At 43.7% G+C, this 19,529-nt stretch overlaps 1 protein-coding gene across 4 annotated transcripts in view; it reads right to left on the bottom strand.

Annotated features, from left to right (window-relative positions):
• The window catches only part of CAMK2B (calcium/calmodulin dependent protein kinase II beta), a 312,498-nt gene that overhangs the window by 125,995 nt on the left and 166,974 nt on the right, over positions 1 to 19,529 (bottom strand). For all 4 annotated transcript variants that reach the window (XM_036748942.1, XM_036748941.1, XM_036748940.1 and 1 more), the window contains exon 3: positions 6,544 to 6,603. In XM_036748942.1, the coding sequence (XP_036604837.1) occupies positions 6,544 to 6,603 (60 nt within the window). The remainder of the gene's footprint in view (positions 1 to 6,543; positions 6,604 to 19,529) is intronic.

Below are 19,529 nucleotides of genomic sequence, written 5' to 3' on the forward strand. Positions count from 1 at the left end.
TTTCTAGGTCCCAGGTCCTCCCATGTCTCTTAGTCTCCTCTTCTCTAGACTAACCACTCCGAGCTCTTGCAAGCACCCATCCAATGGCATGAACTCAGGTCCTTCATCATGGTGGTCACCTTCCTGCCGGCACTCGCCAATTTGGCAACATCCTTCCTAAAGGGTGGTACCCAGAACTGATCCTCCAGCTGTGGTCTGGCCAAGGCAGAGGATGGGACACTACCATCCCCTGCCTCCAAGAAGACATCAAGTCTCCAAAAGGGCAAAAGGGTATTGAAGAAGCAACGAATGAGTGGAAGGACTGGGAAAGTCTCTGAAAAAAGAAGTTGCCCCTGCCCCCACTAGACAGCTGCATCCCCACTTTGATCATCAGGTATTTCTCTCATTCAGTGTTCTCTACTTGAGAAGGGCAATCAGTTTCAAAGCCATGAAAATCAGGGCAGGGCCTATGACATGTAGAAGGAGTCCTTTAAGCCTGTGGGAAATTCAAATCGTCTGTGGGCAAATTCGGAGGATACACAGCTGCTCATCCTAATACCACCTCTCCAGGTCTAATGACGGTCGACACTCCAGATGGACTGGCCAAAGAAGAGAATGTCAGAGATGGAAAGCACATAAGAGGTTCGTTAGTTGAATGCTTTCACATTACAGGGGGGAGGATGAGACCAGAGAACTTCAGTGACTGTAACCAGAATGGCCTTTGTTTTCTTTGAATGACTCAGCTTACCTCATTGAGCCTCTGGACACTGTGGCTTGCTCTTCCGGGGCAGGAGGCCCGGGGAGCATGCCGGGAGGCAGACGGCTTCCTGTGTGGGGAGTCATGGGGCTGGCTGAGGGGAGGTGTTAGCTCCAGAACCTGGTCTACCCTAGGGGGAGGAGCCAACTCAGGAACCAATCGGCCCTGGTCATTTGGGCGGAGCTTGATGATGTCAGAAACCCTATAAGAGGGGAGAGGACAGCTTGAAGATTCTTCCTCTCTTTCCTTTTCCGGTTGGAGCCAGAGGCAGTTACAACGACCGTTACAGAGGCAGTTACGACCGTTACATCGTCAGTTTCAGTTGCAGCTTCAGTTTCAGAAACAGACACAGCTGAGGCAGGAGCTGCCAGCAGCAGAGCTGATCTACGGGAGGAAGCTGAACAAAGACTTCAGTCCAGTGGGTAATCTTATTACCATAAAGGGGGAAACATGATTTTGCTTTACGCAATCATGTTTCTCTGTAGCCTCCTGGTTACTCTTTCAAGGCGTACTTATTGGGCCTGGAAGATTATGACCAACATATCAAAATGGGGCTTCTGGTTCATGGGTTGGTTACTGTGGAGCCTAAATAAATGTTTTGATTCTTCTGCCTTCTACTATGAGAGTTTCTTCTATCCGGCGATTCCGAACCTTTCAGACATGTTTATGATCTTCTTTGAGATTATAAACTCGGCCCTCTTATTACAGTGACTTAAGGTCACACAGTGATTTAGCAGCAGGACAAGACTCCCAATTCCCAGTCCAGTGTTCTCTCCCCTGCACCAGGCAGGGGTGCCCCTTTTTACCTTCACCTTTCTCCCCTCCATCACCACTGACCCCTAGGAAAAGAGGAAAGGGAGAACCGTCCTAAAAACAAAATAAAAGCCAGTTCCGAAACAGCTTTGGCCCTGAAGATAGGCCTTGGAAGGGGAAGTGCCCTGACCCAGGGAACTTCATAAAAAGGCCCAGAAACAGGAAGCCGCTCCAGGAGAGGGCCAGGCTCAAGACATACAATCAGCTCCCGCTCCTCCAGCCTTCAGCTGTCCCCAAACTGTCACTCCTCATGGCTTCGCCATCGCAGATCTCCTGACAGCTTAGTCAACAGTCCCTCCATTTTTATTTTCACATGACATTACTGCCCTTCCCTTGACTGATGGCTGACTCCACAGTCTCAGGCAGTTCTAGGAGCTTCAGGGCTTGTCAGAAGTCAGGTCTAAGGCTAAGGAAGTGGGTCAGCAAATCTTAGAAACCCAGAACAGAATGCATAATTGGGCATGTTTTGATTTTTTAAAAAGCAAATCTTTTATGAAACTGAACACTGTAAAATTATAATGACCAAGCTTGGCCCCAGAGAAGTTAAGAAAATACTCCTTCCTTGTTTCTTTGCAGAGGTGGGGGACTATGGGTGTGGAATATCATATATGCTGGTTGTATGGAAATGCTTTTTCTCTTCTTGGACTTTGTTATAAGAGGGTGGCTCACCGGGTAGGGGTGTGGGGAATGATAGATTTTAAATTAAAAGTGATGTAAAATCAAAATCAATAAAAATAAGGTTAAATACCAATAAATAAATCTGTTGTTGGTTTTTTTTTAACAATGTTATTGCTTTCCAATGGCCCTACCCCTTTCCCCCAACAGAAAGAAGTATAGCAAATCAAAACGACTGCACAGGGAACACTGGCCACATCTGCTGATATCCACACCTATCGGAGCCCAGGCATCTCTGTGGAAATGGAGGCATGAGGCACCATCAGGTCTCTGGGGTCGTGAGCAGCCTGCAGGGATCACAGTTCTGAGGCCCTTCCCATCTGCTTCCCTCTGGTATTATCAGGGTCACCATGCAAACTGTCCTTCTACTTCTACTTACTTTGCTTGGCATCAGTTCCTAATGGTCTTTACAAGATTCCTGGAATTCTCCAATTTGTCATTTTTATAATACGATAATGCTACTTTAATTAAAAACATATCCTGCAATTTATTTAGGCATTTTCTACTTTATGAGCGGCTGCTTTCCTTCCAATTCTTTATTGCCACAAAAACTGCTACTATAAATGTGTGTGTGTAATGTGTGTGTGTGTGTGTGTACAGGGTGTCCCTAAAGTCTGGACACATAGGAAGTCTGATTAACATCTCTAACTGTTCCACTGAAGGCTCTGTGTTGTTCAGGACTTCTTTTTCTCGGGTACACTAAAGGAGGTATACTAAATGAAAATCACAGATGCAACACACAACTGAACGCATAAAGAGTGAATGTGCTAAAATTGATGGCCATGTGGAGTTATCGCATCGAGTTCACGTGAATCTTGCAAAGCGCATCAACCTTTGCATCACAAATGATGGAAATCATATTGAAGATGCTATTTGTTAATATTCCAACTAAACAGAATAAATATAGAAAATAGAAAATTTCATTCATTTTAGTTCTTGAAAATATGCATTTTTGCCTATGTGTCCAGACTTTAGGAACACTCAGTATATATACACATATATATGTCATATATCATTATATATTGTATGTGTAGGTAGATAAATAGATGGATGGATGGATACATAACTATGGATAGACAGGGAGGCAGATGGGGGGAGAGAAAGAGAGAGATAAGCAGATGAGCATATAGATAGATAGATGGATGGATGGATGGATGGATAGATGGATACAACCTTTCCTTATGTCTCTGACCTACTTGGAACATTGTTTCTTTTCCAAATATCACTTCTTATCTCTTTTTCTGGAAGCATGGAAGCCTCAGGGGCAATGTTGTATAATGGGAAGAGGGCTGGGCTTTGGTTCAGGAGAGACTTGTATTCCAATCTTGGCCTGCCATATACTACCTGTACGATGTCAAGGAAGTCAGAATTCCTAGAGGCCTCAGTTTCCTCACCCGTAAAATGAGTTATTTGGACTAGATGACCTTTGAGGTCCTTTCTAACCCTCAAAATACAATCTTATAACTATGGCTTTCTAGAGTCTCACTGTGGTTCTGACCTGCTTAAGTGTTCCCATTCTTTTTCTTTAAGACAAATTTTTATTTTTTTCAATGATCAAGAATTTTTTTCCTATCTCTCACCTTCCCCCATCCACTGAAAAGCAAGAAAGAAATATAGAATCCCTGTATCACATAAGCTCAGTCAAGCAAAAGGAATTCCCATCCTGGCCCCATCCCAAAATACACTCGTCATTCTGCATCTTAGTCCACCGTGTCTCTGTCAGGAGGTAGAAAGCTCTCTCTGTCAGTCCTCTGGAATCATTTAGTTGATCAGCCCTCTTAAGCCTTTCAGAATTGTTTATTGGCACAATCAGTGGATAGACGCACAAAGGATAGAACGCTGGGCCTGGAGTCAGAAGACCTGCGTTCCAATCTGGCCTCAGATACTTACTGGCTGTATGACCCTGGGAAAGTCACCCCCTCTGCCTGCCTCAGTTTCCTCACCTGTAAAATGGAGATAATAGCACCTACCTCTAACGGCTGCTGGGAGGATCAAGCGAGGTAATGTTTGTAAAGTGTTTAGCACAGCGTCCGGCACATAGTAAGCTCTGTGTAAATGTTAGCTATCACCATCACCATGGTTATGATTATCAAAGTCGCTCTCCCAGCTCTGCTCACTTTACTCTGTACCACTTCATCTAAGGCTTCCCATGTTGCCTTAAAACCATCCCCCCTCAACATTTCTTACAGCACGATAGCATTCCGTTCCCTTCATATCATTTGTTTAGTCATTTCCCAATTGACGAACACCCTTTAGTTTCTAAATCTTTGCCACCTTGAAAAGAGCTGCGATAAATACTTTTGCACATGAGTACTTTTCTTCTTCCTTCGATCTCTCTGGGGTACTGCCCTCTTAGTGTTATCACTTGGGTCAGAGAGTGTGTAAAGTTTGGGGGCATAATAATTCCAAATCTCTTTCCAGAATGATTGGACCAGTTCACATCTCTTGACCCAGTCCACGAGTCCTTGACGCTTCAAGGTGGCCTTTGTAGTTTCCATGGCTAAAAAAAATCCATCACCTTTCATCCTAACTTCTGGGGCTAAGGCTCCCTGGCCTTAGCTGAATTAGCCCTCAGCCAACACACAGTCTGTCACCAGGCCCACACTTCAAGTTTCCTTCTCCACTCTGTTAGGGCCTACCAGGGCTTTCAGAGTTATAGGTTTTTAAATCCCTTTATGCCTTTTCACTAGATTGAATCATCATGCCAGAAGGGACCATCAACTTCAGTCTAGCCACAAAATTTCCAAATAATATTCGGCAAGCACTTTCTGTGCTAGGCCCTGACAGAGATGAAGTAAGGCCCAGTCCCTGCCCTCAAGGAGTATGAAATCTAATTAAATAGATAAAATGAACTAAGAACTATGATATAATAATTGGATAAAATACCAACTCCTCAGGCTCAAATGCCCCTGGATTTGTTCTTTCAGACAAACTAATATGTATATATGCCTTCCCATTCTTGTACTTGTGAAGGTGAGCTCTGTGCACCCACATGTAAGATTCTACATTTACCTATATTTCACTTCATCTTACTAAATTTAGCCCAATGTTCAAGCTTGTCACGTTCTTCTTGGGTCCTGACTCACTCATCCAACGTGTTAGGGTCATAGGACAATTTTGTAACTATATGGGAACAACCACAGATTCCTGGGGCACTCCACTGGGGACCTCCAGCCACACTGACAGTGAACCATTAGCAGGCACTCTCTGAGTCCATTCATCCAACCACCTCTGAATCCATCTAATTACATGATTCTCTAGTCCAATAGTGTCAAACTCAGATGCTGACTTTGAAAAACCAAACATTATTTGTGTTGCACTGTATTTTTCTTTATTTTGTTAAACATTCCCCAATGACATTTTAATCTGGCTCTGGGGCAGTCAAGCTGCCAAAGCCCAGAATTGAACACCTCTGATCTAATCCTTATCTCTCCTCCTTCTCCACAAGACTAATGTGAGATACTTCATCAAATATTTCCTAAAATCTAGATAAATTACACCCACAGTATTACTCTCTTCTACCAACTCAGTAGGAATAGAGGCTGGCCCTTTGACTTCAGGGAATTCCACGTTTAGCCCTGGAGAGTGGTCTGGGGCACTGAGGGGTTAGGAGACTCACCCAGCGTCACACGGCCAATATGTGTCAGAGCCTTCCAGACTCTGAGGGCAGTTCTCTTACACTACGCTATAAGGCATCTTCCAGTTTATCAGCCCTCTCCAAAAAGGAAATAAGCTTTGTCTAGCATAGCCTGTTCTCAATGAAGTGGTGATGGCTCTGTGTAGTCACTGCTTTCTTTTCTACTTGCTTACCAATCAGCTTTTTAGTGATCCACTCTAGAACTTTCCCAGCAATGGAAGTTAAGCTCCCTGGCCCAGAGGGGACAGGTATTCTCAGCCTGGATCTCTGTGTTGGCAGTAAGGAAGGGGAAGTGCCTAGTGGGTAGAGTTGGGTTAATGGAGGATTCTGGAGAACTCTCAGATGGGTGCCCTGTACGAGGAAGGGTTTGGGAGAATTTCTGACAGTCACCTCTCCTGGTGCCTCCCAGTCTCAAAGCCCAATTTCATCTGTCATGGGAAGCTCCAAGGATGAGGTGATGAGGGAAAAGCAAAACAAAACACCTCACAGAGCTCCAATTCTGAGATCCTAAAGCCACCAGGCCCAGACTGTCCTGGGAGAGCCGCATTCTCAAGATGTCTGCCAGGTGAAGCTGACTAGGTTCTAGGCAGAACTAAAAAGGATTCCCCAGATAGGAGGGATAGCTGGCCCTGTGGGATCTCCCTGCCCAACCCCTGCCAAGCTTTCTCAAAGGGATGCTCACCAATGTTGGAATGCTTCAGGAGACGGCAGATCCGGGCCTCTCTCTCCAGCTTCTGGTGATCTGAAGACAGAAACAGAGAAAGAGGCATCACCTTGAAGCCAAGGGATATGAATATTAATGGTAGTAACATTTCTAGGCAGACCCATTACTAGGATGGAACAAGCAGGACTTCTTCCTGAGTCCCCAACAATCCACTGGAGAAAGAGGGGGCACTTCCTCTGCAAGGCAATTGCCATCCCTGCTCATAGTCCTCTGCTGGTCCTTAGCAGCAACTCCCCCCAGGTTACCACCCCTGAAGGGGGAACACTACCTTGGCACCCCTCTCCAAGGGTTGGTGTCCCCCCATAGTCCCTACCTGAGAACATACTACTACACCACCCCCCAAGACCCAGCACAAGCACCCCTGTGATGGGGCTGGCCTCCTTACCATTGTACCCTGCTCTCCCTCCCTCTCCCACTTGACTAAATTCACCCCTGATAGGTACACGTGGTAACTCTAAGAGGGAAACCACAGGCACAAGGAGGAGCATCAGCAAAGATGTTGGAGAGTGGAACGTCGGAGGAAACTAAGTCAGTCAACGTTTAATAAGTGCTTACTATGAAGTCGAGCCCTGTGCTAAGCTCGGGTAGATAATGTCAAAAGCACAGTCCCTGCCCACCGGAAACTCACATTCTAATGGAGGAGACGATATGCAAATAACCATGTACATACAAGATACATATATGTAAATACACAGAGCAAATGGAAAGAAATTTCAGAAGGGCATGGGGGAGTGGCCAGAAAAGACCTCCTAAGGAAAGCAGGAAGTGCAATGAGTCATCAGGGAAGCCCAGAGGCAGAAGAGGAAGAACATTCTAGAAATGGAAGACAATCCTTGCAAAGGCTTGGAGTCAGGAGGTGGGGTATTGTCTTTGAGGAGCAGCAGGAAGGCTAATGTAGCTGATCATCTGCAGAAGGGAACAAAGTGTTAAGAAGACTAGAAAGACAGGAAGAGCTATAAAAGCCAAAGATAAATTGAACATTTGATCCTGGAGGTAATAGGGAGCCATTGGAATCTAGATGTTATCAAGTAGGGGGGTGGGGTGGTCAGATCGGTGCTTTTGGAAAATCACTTTGGCAGTTGGGAAAGGACATGCTCGACTGCCGAGACTTGAGGCAAGGAGACCATGTTAGAGGTAATAAGGCCTGTCTGAGGATTGGAGCAGAAGGAGAAAGGACATCTTCTTGGGAACAGTAATGAATTCTGGTGCTGAGTTTGAGATGCCTGCAGGACATACAACTCAAAATATCCAAAAGGCAGTTGGTATGACAGCTGCAAATAGAAATCCGGAAACCATCTTTGTAGAAAGAGATGATCAATGAACCCATGGAGACAGCACAGACATAGAAGAGACAAGAGGGCCAAGGGAAGACCCTCCAGGGACACCTACAGTTAGTGTGTGGCCTCCACCACAGAAGACTGAGAAGGAGCTGTCAAATATGTAGGAGGAAGACCAGGAAACATCAGAAATCATGAAAACCTACAGAGGACAGAGTATCCAAGAGGAAGGACATGTGATCAATCGTCCAAGGTTAAAGAAAAGTCAAAAAAGGATGGGGATTGAAAAAAAGGCCATTAGACATGATAATTAAAAGAAAATTGTGCTAGAGATGAGGGAATGCATTCTAAGCAAGGTAGATCACACATTCAAAGACAACAGAGGTAAGAGATGAAGTATTAAGTTCAAGGACTAACCAGATTGGCTCATTTGGCCAAAAGAGTAGATTTTGTGAAGGAGAACATGAAAAAAATCTGGCAAAACCCTTTCCCCTGACTCAAACTGAAGTGTCTCCTGACACCCCATTCCACTACACCACAGGAGGACCACATTAGATAGGTCCTTAGCCACCTGTGGTGCCACTGCTCATGGGGACACAAGCTGACCCATGGCCCGGCCAAACCTTTGTGCTAGCAAGCTACATTCTTGAGCTTCTGCAGTATTGGCATCCTGCTCTCACAAGGAGGAAAACCAAATCCGAAAAAAGTGGGAACTTGCCCAGGGCAAGAGAGCAAATCAGCAGTTTAGCTAGAAATAAACCCCAGGAGTCCTGAATACAGACGCCCACTCACGCTGCTTGCTGCCTGGTACATGGAAACTCATCTGCCTGACTCTCTATACAAAAGCCTCCTCCAAACAGGAGGTGCCGGAAAAAAAAAGATGGAACCCCACTGTCCTCTGGGGCCAAACCCACATCCCTGTCACATGGAGAGTCCTGACTTTTCCTTCTCACATGCCGGCACTGTTGCATGAAAAACACAGAGCTCACAAATGCCCTGGATTTTGGAGTTGCTATTCAGCCTGAGACAGCTCCCAAAAAGGAAAGTGCCAACCTCCTGCAGGCCCTGTGCCCTATGAGACCCTTGCCATCATTAAGAGGATCACACAAGAATTCCAGCTTTCAATCACTACCCCCAGACCACCAAATTCCCATATCCAGTGTTCCCTCTTAATGCTACATTTATCAAAGTAAAACCAGCAAGGAACTGAGGGCTGAATAAAAGGATGGGATATACTTGAATGGATCTTGTCTTGCATATTCAGAAGTTCCCTCCCCAGTGCATACTGCAGCCCATCCTGTGCCACTCTTGTCCATGTCTTTCCATAATTACACCATGAGATCCTGCCCAACATGCTGGTGACCTTCCTCGCTTTCTCCTGAAATCTCAAGGATGTCAGCAGAGCAATCTGGCTGTCCACACATCATACCTTGCCATTGTGACCAGCCTGTCTTCTCTTTCTATCACACATTTCCTTGATGACATCTGTTATTCCTATGATAACATTAACAACAACAGCAACAACAACAAATAGCTGCTATCTACATAGTGCTTTAAAGGTTGCAGAGAATTTTGCAAACATTACCTCAAACACAAACAAGGCCCTCTACAATCTGGTTCCAATCTTCCTTTTCAGCTTTATTTCCTCTTACTCCCCTACATGTGCTCCATTACAGTCAAACTGGTCTCCTATCCATTTCCTGATCTAGTAACTCTTCTCTCTCACCTCCACAGGTTTACACAAGCCATAGGTCATGCCTGGAATGCACTCTCTCCTCTCTACCTCTCAGAATCCCTCTGTGAAGCCTTCCCTGACTGCCTCCCTCTGAAGCTATCTGTGCTGTCTCCCTCCTCAGTTTTCCTTGTGCTATTCTTATTTGTGTACATGTTGTCTCTTCCTAGTAACTGGGGCCCAGGGACAGATTTCAGGGGTTTCATGAATATGAGTGGGGAAAAAATTACATCTTCACTTTCACTCAAATGCAACTAAAATTTAGCATTTCCTTCAATTATGACTTTAAAAAAAGACATGATTCTGAGAGGGTGCATAGGTATCACCAGACTGTCAAAAGGGTCCAGTCTATAAAAAAGAATAAGGACCCCTGCCCTGGTAAAATGTAAGCACCTTGGGAGATGGAGGAGACTGTTTGCTTTTTGTCACTGTAGATTCAGAACAGAGGCAAAGTGGCACATATATTGGCTAGCAGGCCACCCTTCCCCTCTCAGCATCCAGAGCCACTCTCACAGACTCTTAAGGTGCCCAGCAGTCTCTAGTAGGCACTATTAGAAGATGACTTCTCTTGGGAGCTCCCTATTTTTAAAAATTCCTAATCCTTAGTACAATGCCTTCCTAATGGCAGAATGTTTGTTCAACAAAATGCTGTTTGCGGAATTGTGTCTCTATCAATTCTACACATATTTAGTGCCTACACAAGTCAGGGTGTCATGGAGGCTGGCATGCTGGATTCTGAGGTCAGCTGACTTAGACTCCAGTCCTCACTCCTACTGTTTCCTACATGTGTGACCCTAAGCCTGTCACTTTATTTTGCCCCTCTCCCTCTGTTTCCCCGTCTGTCATATGCAACAGTCTGACGAGATAACTATTCATACATCAGCTCATTGGGGCTCCACAAGAAGCCTGTGAGGTAGGCAGGATGGTATTATCATTCTCATTTTAGAGATGAAGAAACAGTCTCAGGGTAATGAACTGACCTGCATATGGTCGCGCAGCCCACTCATATCAGGGGCAAGATTTGAAACCAGGTCTCCCAGATGCCAAGTCCAGCACAGGAACAGCTAAGCCACGTCCCACTGCTTCTCAGAGGGTTCTCTACAATTCTTCCCTACATTAAAATTCTCTGACCCTACACTACCTACTCAGGGGGGTGCTATGAAGACAACATGAAATGGGGCACAAAAAAGGCCCCCACTAAACTGGGGCTGGGGTTACTATGAAAAGAACAAGATGGGGTGCCCCTAAGGGCTTGAGAATCACAATGTGCTATGTGCTCTAGGAGAGCAGGTGGGGGGACAGGAATGAAGGGAGGCTTCCAGAAGCAAGCCATATTGGAGCTGGGCCTTGAAGGATCACTGTTTGAAACAACTGAGGGGATAACTGAGACAATGGGCAGCAACGGGTGGCAGGAAGGGGAGTGGCAGAGGGAAACAAAAGTACTTATTGTCTGGGCCCACATAAGAAATGGAAAAGACTTAATTTGTTTTTTTAAAAATATTTAATTGCTTTACAAAAATATTTTTACAAGCTCTTTCCAATACCCATTCACCCCCACTTATAACAATGAAAAAGCAAACCAAAACCTAAGGACACAGAAACTGACTGAAAGCATATGGCCCATTCCACACCCATAAAGCACCACCACTCTACTAAGAGCAGGGCAAGCATATTTCATTATCAGTCTTCTAGAATCAAGATTGTGTTTCATCTGATTTTTTATGTCTTTTAAAATTGCTTTTCGTTTGCATTCCTGTTCTCCTGTTTCTACTTTCCTTGCTTTACAATTCATCCAAGTCTTCCCACATATCTTTGATTTCCTCATATTTATCATTTCTTACAGCAAAACACTCCATCGCATTCCTAGGCTACAATTTCTTCAGCCATTCCCTAATCCATGGGCCACCACTTTGTTTCCAATTTTTAACTAACACCAAAAAAAATGCTATGAATGTTTTGTTATCTCTGGGTTCTTTATTATTGTCTCTGACCTCTTTGAGAACATGTCTAGAAGTGGGATAGCTGGCATAGCTGTTTGTTTTCTCACTTAATTCTAAACTCTCACTCAGAATGGCTGGACCAATTCACAGGTCCACTGACAGTATATTAGCATATCTGACTTCTGACAGCCCTCTAACATTTACCATTTTTGCCTTTTATCATCTTTGCCACTTTGATGGGTGTGAGGTGAAACCTTAGTTATCTCTTAGCAATTGGGAACTTTTTTTTTTCACATGGTAATTGATGCACATTTCTTCTGAAAATTATTTATATCATTTGACTACTTATCAACTGAGGAATGCCTCTAAGAAAAGTCAGTGTGAAGCAATGAGGGTTTTAGACAACAGAAGGGATTTTCGAATGGAACAGAAAGATTTTATGCTTTTTAAATACAGTTATGTTTTCCTTCTCTCAACAAGAACCAAGGCAAGGAATAGAGAAAACATTTGACTTCACTATATCAAGATGCCCCTGGGGCAATTTTTAAAATTATTTTAAAATTATTTTATAATTTATTTAATTTATCTAAAATTTTTGAAATTATTGATAATTTATTTATTAAATTTATATAAAATTTTAAACATTATTTTATTTATTATTTATTTATTTACTTATTAAATTTATTTAATTTATATGAAATTTTAAAAATATTTTATTTATTTTTATTTATTTAATTTATATAAAATTTTAAAAATTATTTTAGAATTATTTTATAATCTATTTAATTTATATAAAATTATTTTAAATTATTTTAAAATAAAAAACACTGGAGTTTACCCAAACTCTTTTTGTCCTATTATTATGTATGGAGCACCTACAGTTTGCAAGACATTACGTTGACCTCATCAACAGGAACTAGGGCCACATGTGAAACCTTCCCCAACATCTTCTGTAAGACAAGTAAAACAGTGGAAGGAGAGCATATTCCTAAAATGAATGACCAAGAAAAGCACGCCCACAAAGGGCTCATTTTTAAACCTCATGCCCAAATGAGAAAACTGATTTGGAAGGTAAACAAAACTCCTTTGGGCACCTCAGAATTCCTTAGGGGTTGGGGGGAAGCCATTCAGGTGGTCCAGATGAACTCTTCCCTTAAACCTGGGTATAAGGAGACAAAGGAAGTGGCCCCCTAATCCCTGAAGGATTGTTTGATGAGCAAGTTCCTGTCCACCATCTGTACAACAGAGAGGAGGGGCCAGGCTTATCAGAGATCTAGAGCTGGAATGAGCCTTCAATTTATAGATGAGGAAACTGAGGCTCACAGAGTGATGTGCCCAAGGTTACACAGAAAGTAAATAGTATACCTGGGACTTGAACCCAAGGTTTGCTGACTCCACATCCACCTGCCTTTCCCACCACCCCATGCTGGCTCCACAGATAAGGACAATGAATTGGAAAGAGCCTTCGAGGTTGCTTCTAGTAGGTTCTAGGGCCCTGGTAGGGTGAGGTCCTAGCAGGAGGCCCAATCTACCACATGAATCTATCTGGGGGAAAAAACACTAATTTGGAATTTGTGACATATTCTGTCCTAGTTAAAACACATAGAAAATATTGTGCTCGGTTCTGGGTGTCACATTTTAGGGAAGATGTTAAGCTGGAGAGCATTGAGAGGAAGGCAACCAGGACCGTGAAGGGCCTCAAGACCATGCCATATGAGGATCAGGTGAAAGAACCGGAGATATTTAGCATGGAACAGAGAGGATTCTGGGATGACTATCAAAGGTTTTGAAGACAGATTCAACTTGTTCTGCTTTGTCACAGAGAACAAAACCAGGAACGGTGGATGGGACTCTCCAAGAGGCTAATTTCGGCTTGGTGTAAGGAGAAGTTATCCAAGAGTAGAACAGCTGCCTTGGGTTTCTGCCTCTCAGGGGAGGTCTTCAGTAACAGCCTAGATGACTACTGGTTGGCTCTGGCAGCTGGTTCACAGAGGAGAGGGGATTCTGGCCCACGTATAGGTTGAACTCAATAGCCTTTGAGATCCCTTCTGACTCCAAGATTCTGTGATTCTGTGGATCTAAAATCCCCAGGCTGGACAAATCCGATCAATAAAGATATGACGAATGAAGCAAATGGAAACATGCTTATGACCTCAAGTGCAAGACCAAGTCTCAAACTAGTCACGTGTCAGTTCTGAGTAAGGGGATGAGATCAGTCCAGAGGGGAGCCACTTAACAGGAATAGGGCCAATCTCTGCCTGCTTTTCTCAATCCATTGAAAGGAAGGGGGTGGGGTAGAGGGTTGAAAATAGGCCGTATTACTGATATGTGATGGTCTGGTGAAAGAGCTCACTGGTCTAGGCCACAGGGAACCTTCCTTCATGGCTCCAGTTCTGCTGCTACCTGGCTGTATGACCTCGGGGGAGTCATGTCGCTTTTCTGTGTGTCTTCATCTGTAACATGAGATAATCACTAAGCTCCCTTTGGGCTCTGAAAAGCCATTATTCTCTGTGTGTCATTCATCTGGAGGTAATGCCCATGGATGAGCAATGGATAAGCCCAGGGTGTGGCAGTAGGGAAAAAAACTATAATCCTGTTATTTTCTTTCGCATCATAATAAAATAAGTTTGCAAAACTTGATAGTGTAAATCCTGGGCCTCGGGGGCTACCTTCCCAGCATTTGGAGCATAGCACTAGTAGGATAAGGTTTTCCAGCAATAAGGACAAACCCTTTCACTAAGTAGATGCTCAACAAATACTTGTTGAATGAATGAATAAATGAATGAATGAATGAATGAATGCTGTCCATATGGGCTAGCAGCTAGCTGGTTTCTGATTCATGACTTTAGGCTATACCCATGTTCAGATGACGATTTCTCTTAAAACTCCGAGTTCTTGGTTAAATGTGTTGCGGCCTTTCCTCTGAAAAGGTATTTAGGGGTACAAATGCCTCTCTCCTTCTTTCTAGTTTCCAGAAGTGAACTTGAGATCTTTTAGACTCTAGAGAATAGGACACTCGACTAGCTAAACCTCACTGAATAAAGAGAGATAATTTAGCTGGGAAAAAGAGGAAGAGATATTTAATGAGGCCTAACAAGGATAAAGACTTGGCATTGGGAATTGGGGGGAAGGATTCCTAGCTCAGTGAGAACCTAAAGAATTCATCAAAAATGGCTTTTATAAGTTGAGTATACAGTCTTAGTCATAACTTTAAAGATAAAGACACACAAGCATTCCTGTAAATAGGATGGAATCAGATTGCCTCTCCTGTGCCCAGCTGAGTCTGCCATGACTTCAGCTCATGTGGGTTGCCCATCTCCAAACCAAGTAGAGTAAAAGGTGTGGTAGCATCTTCTCCTCCACCTGCTAAAAAGCCAAGAAAGCAAAGAGCAGGTGAGCAAGATGCTTCTTACTTCCCTACCAAACAGGTGAAGCCAAAGGAAAAAAGTGAGCCCTCAGAAGATGTGTGCATCTCTAAGCCTGACCCACTGCCTCCCCCTCACCACCTCTTACTGTGTGATCTGGGAGCTTATGGGAGGGAGGGCAGGGAGGGCAGTGCCTTCTTTTAGGGGACAGGTCAGTTTTGATAATTGCATGTATGGGAAGAGAGACAAAGGGGGGAGATCCAACCCTCCCAACAGCAGAAAGCTGCCTACCAAGTCTAATCAAGGGACTCAATGCTAACCACTTTTCCAAGAGCTATTGTTCTGGAAGGAAAGCCCTGGAGTTCCAAGTAACTAACAACAGGAGCAAGTGAGGACTGAGGACCCTGCCTCCAGCAAGTAGGGAGAAAGGCGAATGTGGCAATGACTACCTGGATTGTGTGACATCTGTCTTTCTGTCATGGCCAGATAACTAGATGCACTCAATATAGAAGAAAGGTGAGTACTCAATAGGCTGCTCTCTCTCCTTGAAAAGGTAAAGGGGCTCTAAGAATGCCTTTCCTCTTTCCAGGTTGCCAGAGAGAATGAATTGTTCCTTAAAAACCCTGGGAAGAAGGGCATCAAGGTAAAAACAAAGAAGGAAATGGATCTGAAGAGGCATAAGGGCATCATGACCTGCTTGGGAGCTTGGAGGGTGAAAGAGTGTGACACAGAGGAGAAAAGGAACAAAGACCACCACACCCTAAGTAGCAGTCATGAGGCTCTTCCCCCCAAGAGGGGGGAAGTAGTAGCCCTATAGAGGAATCAGGGGCTAGCTGGCCCTCCACAGAAAGATAATGTGGATGCATTAATGGTGTTAGGTGAGAAACCATCCAGGAAGTCACAGGAAGGAGAGACAAGTAGTAGGACTTGGTGACTGACTCTGTGGAATAGAAGTCCCTAACAATCTGCCATTAAAAAATGAGATGGAACTGTCCGAAAAAAAAAAAAAGGCGAGTCCCAAGAGCCAGATCCTAATGTGTAAGTGGCCAAAGGATATAAGCAGGAAGTTTGCAAAAGAAGAAATGAGAGCTCTCAATAACCATATGCAAAGATGCTCCAAATCACAAATAATAAGAGAAATGCAAATGAAAACAACTGAATTTTCACCATATCCCCAACAAGATTGACACGGGCAACCCAAGACAGACATGGTAAATATCCAAAGTTGCTGTGGGAACACGGGTCCACTAATGCAAAGGTGGTGAAACTGTGAGCCATTCCAACTCTTCTGGAAATCAGTTTTGTTTTTGCTTTAAAAAAAAAAAGGTTTAAAAGACATCATAATGTACATACTCTTTGACTCAGCAATATCACTACTGGGTACACACCCCAAAGAGTCAAAGAGGAAAAAGTCTTGTATAAACCAAAACATTTCTAGCAGCATTTTTATAGTAGTAAAGACCTGAAAGAAAGGTGGGATCCATCAGCTTGGGATTGGCTGAACAAATTGCGTAAGAATGTAATGTCATATCATTGCACCCTCAAAAAGGGAGCAATTCAAAATAATGCAAGAGAAACCTGGGGAAGAGATATTTGATCTAATAGACTGAAGCAAGCAGAACCAGGGGAAACTTTTACATGACCCACCACAATAATGTAAAGGAAAACAATAATGAAAGACTTCAAGGAACTCTAACGTAGAGACAATCATAGTTTCCAAGGGCTGACGGCAAAGCATGCCTTCTGCCGCTTTACCAAGAGACTCTGAGGCAAAGTGAGGACTTTTTTCAGGCACTACCAATGTGTTGGTTTTGTCTGTTGCACAAGGGTTCTACGGTGAGGGAGAGGGAGTTATTGGAAAGTAACAAAAATATTAAAAAGTATGGATAAAACATTTAAAAGGAAAAATGATAGAGATGCCTACTGCGTCACAGGGACATCTGAGATGATGAAGAGGAAATATATATTCTGTATTTACTTATATGGGCATATACTATTTCACTCACCTCATCTTCCTCCCTCCCCTAACCCTACCCCCCAGGCAAATACAAGTTCCTTAAGGGTGGGGACCACCATCCTCAACACCTAGCCCAGTACTAGGCACAGAGTAGATCATGGATAAATAAATGCTTGCTGAACTGACCTGAACTGGGTAAGACTTAGGGAAGATGTGATGACTATCTTTTAAGTATTTGCAAGGCTGAATGGCCTCATTTGAGGGGATTCCTGGTCAGTGAGTGATTGGACTATATTTCCACATGGGTTTCATTCAGCTCTGAGGTTTGGTGATCACACTGACCCAGACTGGGTTGAAATTTACCTTTGCCCAGTTCTGGGTCAGGGGGAAGGAGCTGGCTCATTGAACAAATTAATACTGTAAACAAGACTGCAGGGGTGCTGTTTTAACCTACTTGGGAGAACTTTTAGTAGCACCTATTTGTACAGAAGCATTTAATGTGCTCATTTAAATAATCCTTTAACTAGTCATTAAAGGAAACCTGCCAAGACTTCACCATGGCTAATATCAGTCTATCATTGATCTTGTTGGGGGATGGAGGGAGCTGAGTACTTGGAAAGAGTAATACTAAACTTAGAAACAAATCTAGAATTTACACTTTCTATTAATTCAGACTAGCCTTCTCCCAATGAATCCCAATTAGTAAAGTTTAACTACAGTCTATTATAGCTAACATTCAATATGAGGCCCTAGGTAATGTTCATTGTAAATTCAAACCACCAAAAGACCCATTTGGGGCCCATGAAGGTGCCCTGGAGTTCATGCTTCTTTTGGCTTTCTCTGACCAAATGAGTCAATTACAACAGCCACAGTATGGGGCAGGGGATTGTACCGGGTGTGGATGGATGAATTGTCTAAGTGGCTAAGGAGATATCCCAGAAACCTAGAATGTCATTGTCAGAATGGACCTCCACAGCCATCCAGTCCAAGGAGATATCCCAGAAACCCAGAATGTCATTATCAGAATGGACCTCTGCAGCCATCCAGTCCAATCCACAGCCCGGAAAGGAATCACCGCCATAACACACCCAATATCTGAGCATTGAGCCTTTGCCTGAAGACTTCCAAGGAGGGTGTTTCCACTGTATCCAGAGGCAGCCCATTCCAAATTTGGATTGTTCTGCTCATTAAGGCAGTTTCCATTATACCAAGACTAAATCTGCCTCTTTCTAACTTTCACTCACAATTCTTCAATTCTGTCCTTGGAGGCCAAGCAGAACAGGTCTACCCCCTCCTTGTAGTAATTCAAGTAAACCACTTGTACCCCAGCCTTCTTTCTCCAGGTTAAACAAGCTCATTTCAAAGCCTATGCCATTCTGGCTGCCCTCCTTTGGACAATTTCCAATTTATCAATATCCTTCCTACAATATGGCGCCCAAAACTGATGGCAATACTCCAGACAAAGTCTAACTAAAACCACCTTCTTCCTGCAACCTATGCCTCTTTTAGTGTAGTGCAAGGTAACATTAGTTTTTTTTTTAAGTATCGCACTGTTGACTCCTGTCAAGACTGCAGTCCACTAAAAACACCAGATCTTTTTCAGACAAGCTGCTGCCTAACCATCCCATCTCCTCTAATTTATACTAGTGAAGTTGATTTTTTGAGCCCAAGAGTAAGACTTCACATTTATCCCTATTAAATTTTGTCATCTTCGATTCAGCCCAGCATTATAGCTGGTCAGAGCAAGGAAGGGCTCAGCTCAAAGGCTCCATCCCTCTTAACCGGGCTCTCTTTTGGTTCATTTCCAGACCCTTTTTTCACATCAGCAGGAATGGGAAAAAGGGAAAAGAACAAGTGCTTATTAAGCATCTACTACGTGCCAGGCACTGTGCTAAGCAACTTACAAATATTTCATTTGATCCTTGAGTTGACTGAGCCATCAGTGAGCCTCAGGGCAAGTAGCAGCGGTGATGGTGGGGTCCTCTTTCAGTTAGTTATACGCATCCAATCCCCTCTTTAGCCGTAAAGGCAACTGACTGAGGAGGATCTTCACAGAACAGCAAGCAAAGGCCACATTTCTCCATTGCCTGCACTTCTCTCTCCACCCTACCTTCTCCTACTTTTTCCCAATCTCAATGAGAAGGAAAAACCACCGCTAGCACCCCACGACATTTCTATTGTCTACACCATTACAGAAAGACACTGTGGTCAGAAACCTCTCAAAGCACAAGATCAAGGCATCTTAAGCCAAGTGTTTCCAGAGAACATTCTGTTTGTGGGAGTTGATTTACTCCTGGGCAAACTTTTTTTCTTTTTCTTTTTACAACCGTACAGCCAATAACAGGAGCTGAAAAGCAGGAGCCAATCAGGGGCCTCACCAGAACCCGAGGGGTTCCTGAAGATGACTTCTTTCAAGCTTTGCTTGGATGCAGAGTGATGAAAGCCACCAACCTTTTCAAAGATCTTGCCCTGGACTCTTAGTCCATCAAACTGGAATGAAAAAAAATCACTCATGTCTTACGTAGAATGTGATGAGGAGGGTACGCAGGAGTTCTGCCTGCTATCATCATCACAGCCAACATTTGTATAGCAACGATGGGTTCCCACTTTTTCATAAAACATGGGATGATGTAGAGAGACATGGTTTCAACTCCCGGGGTCTGAAACATTTAT

This window comes from Trichosurus vulpecula, chromosome 3, assembly GCF_011100635.1.
Source record: "Trichosurus vulpecula isolate mTriVul1 chromosome 3, mTriVul1.pri, whole genome shotgun sequence".
Lineage (NCBI taxonomy): Eukaryota > Metazoa > Chordata > Mammalia > Diprotodontia > Phalangeridae > Trichosurus > Trichosurus vulpecula.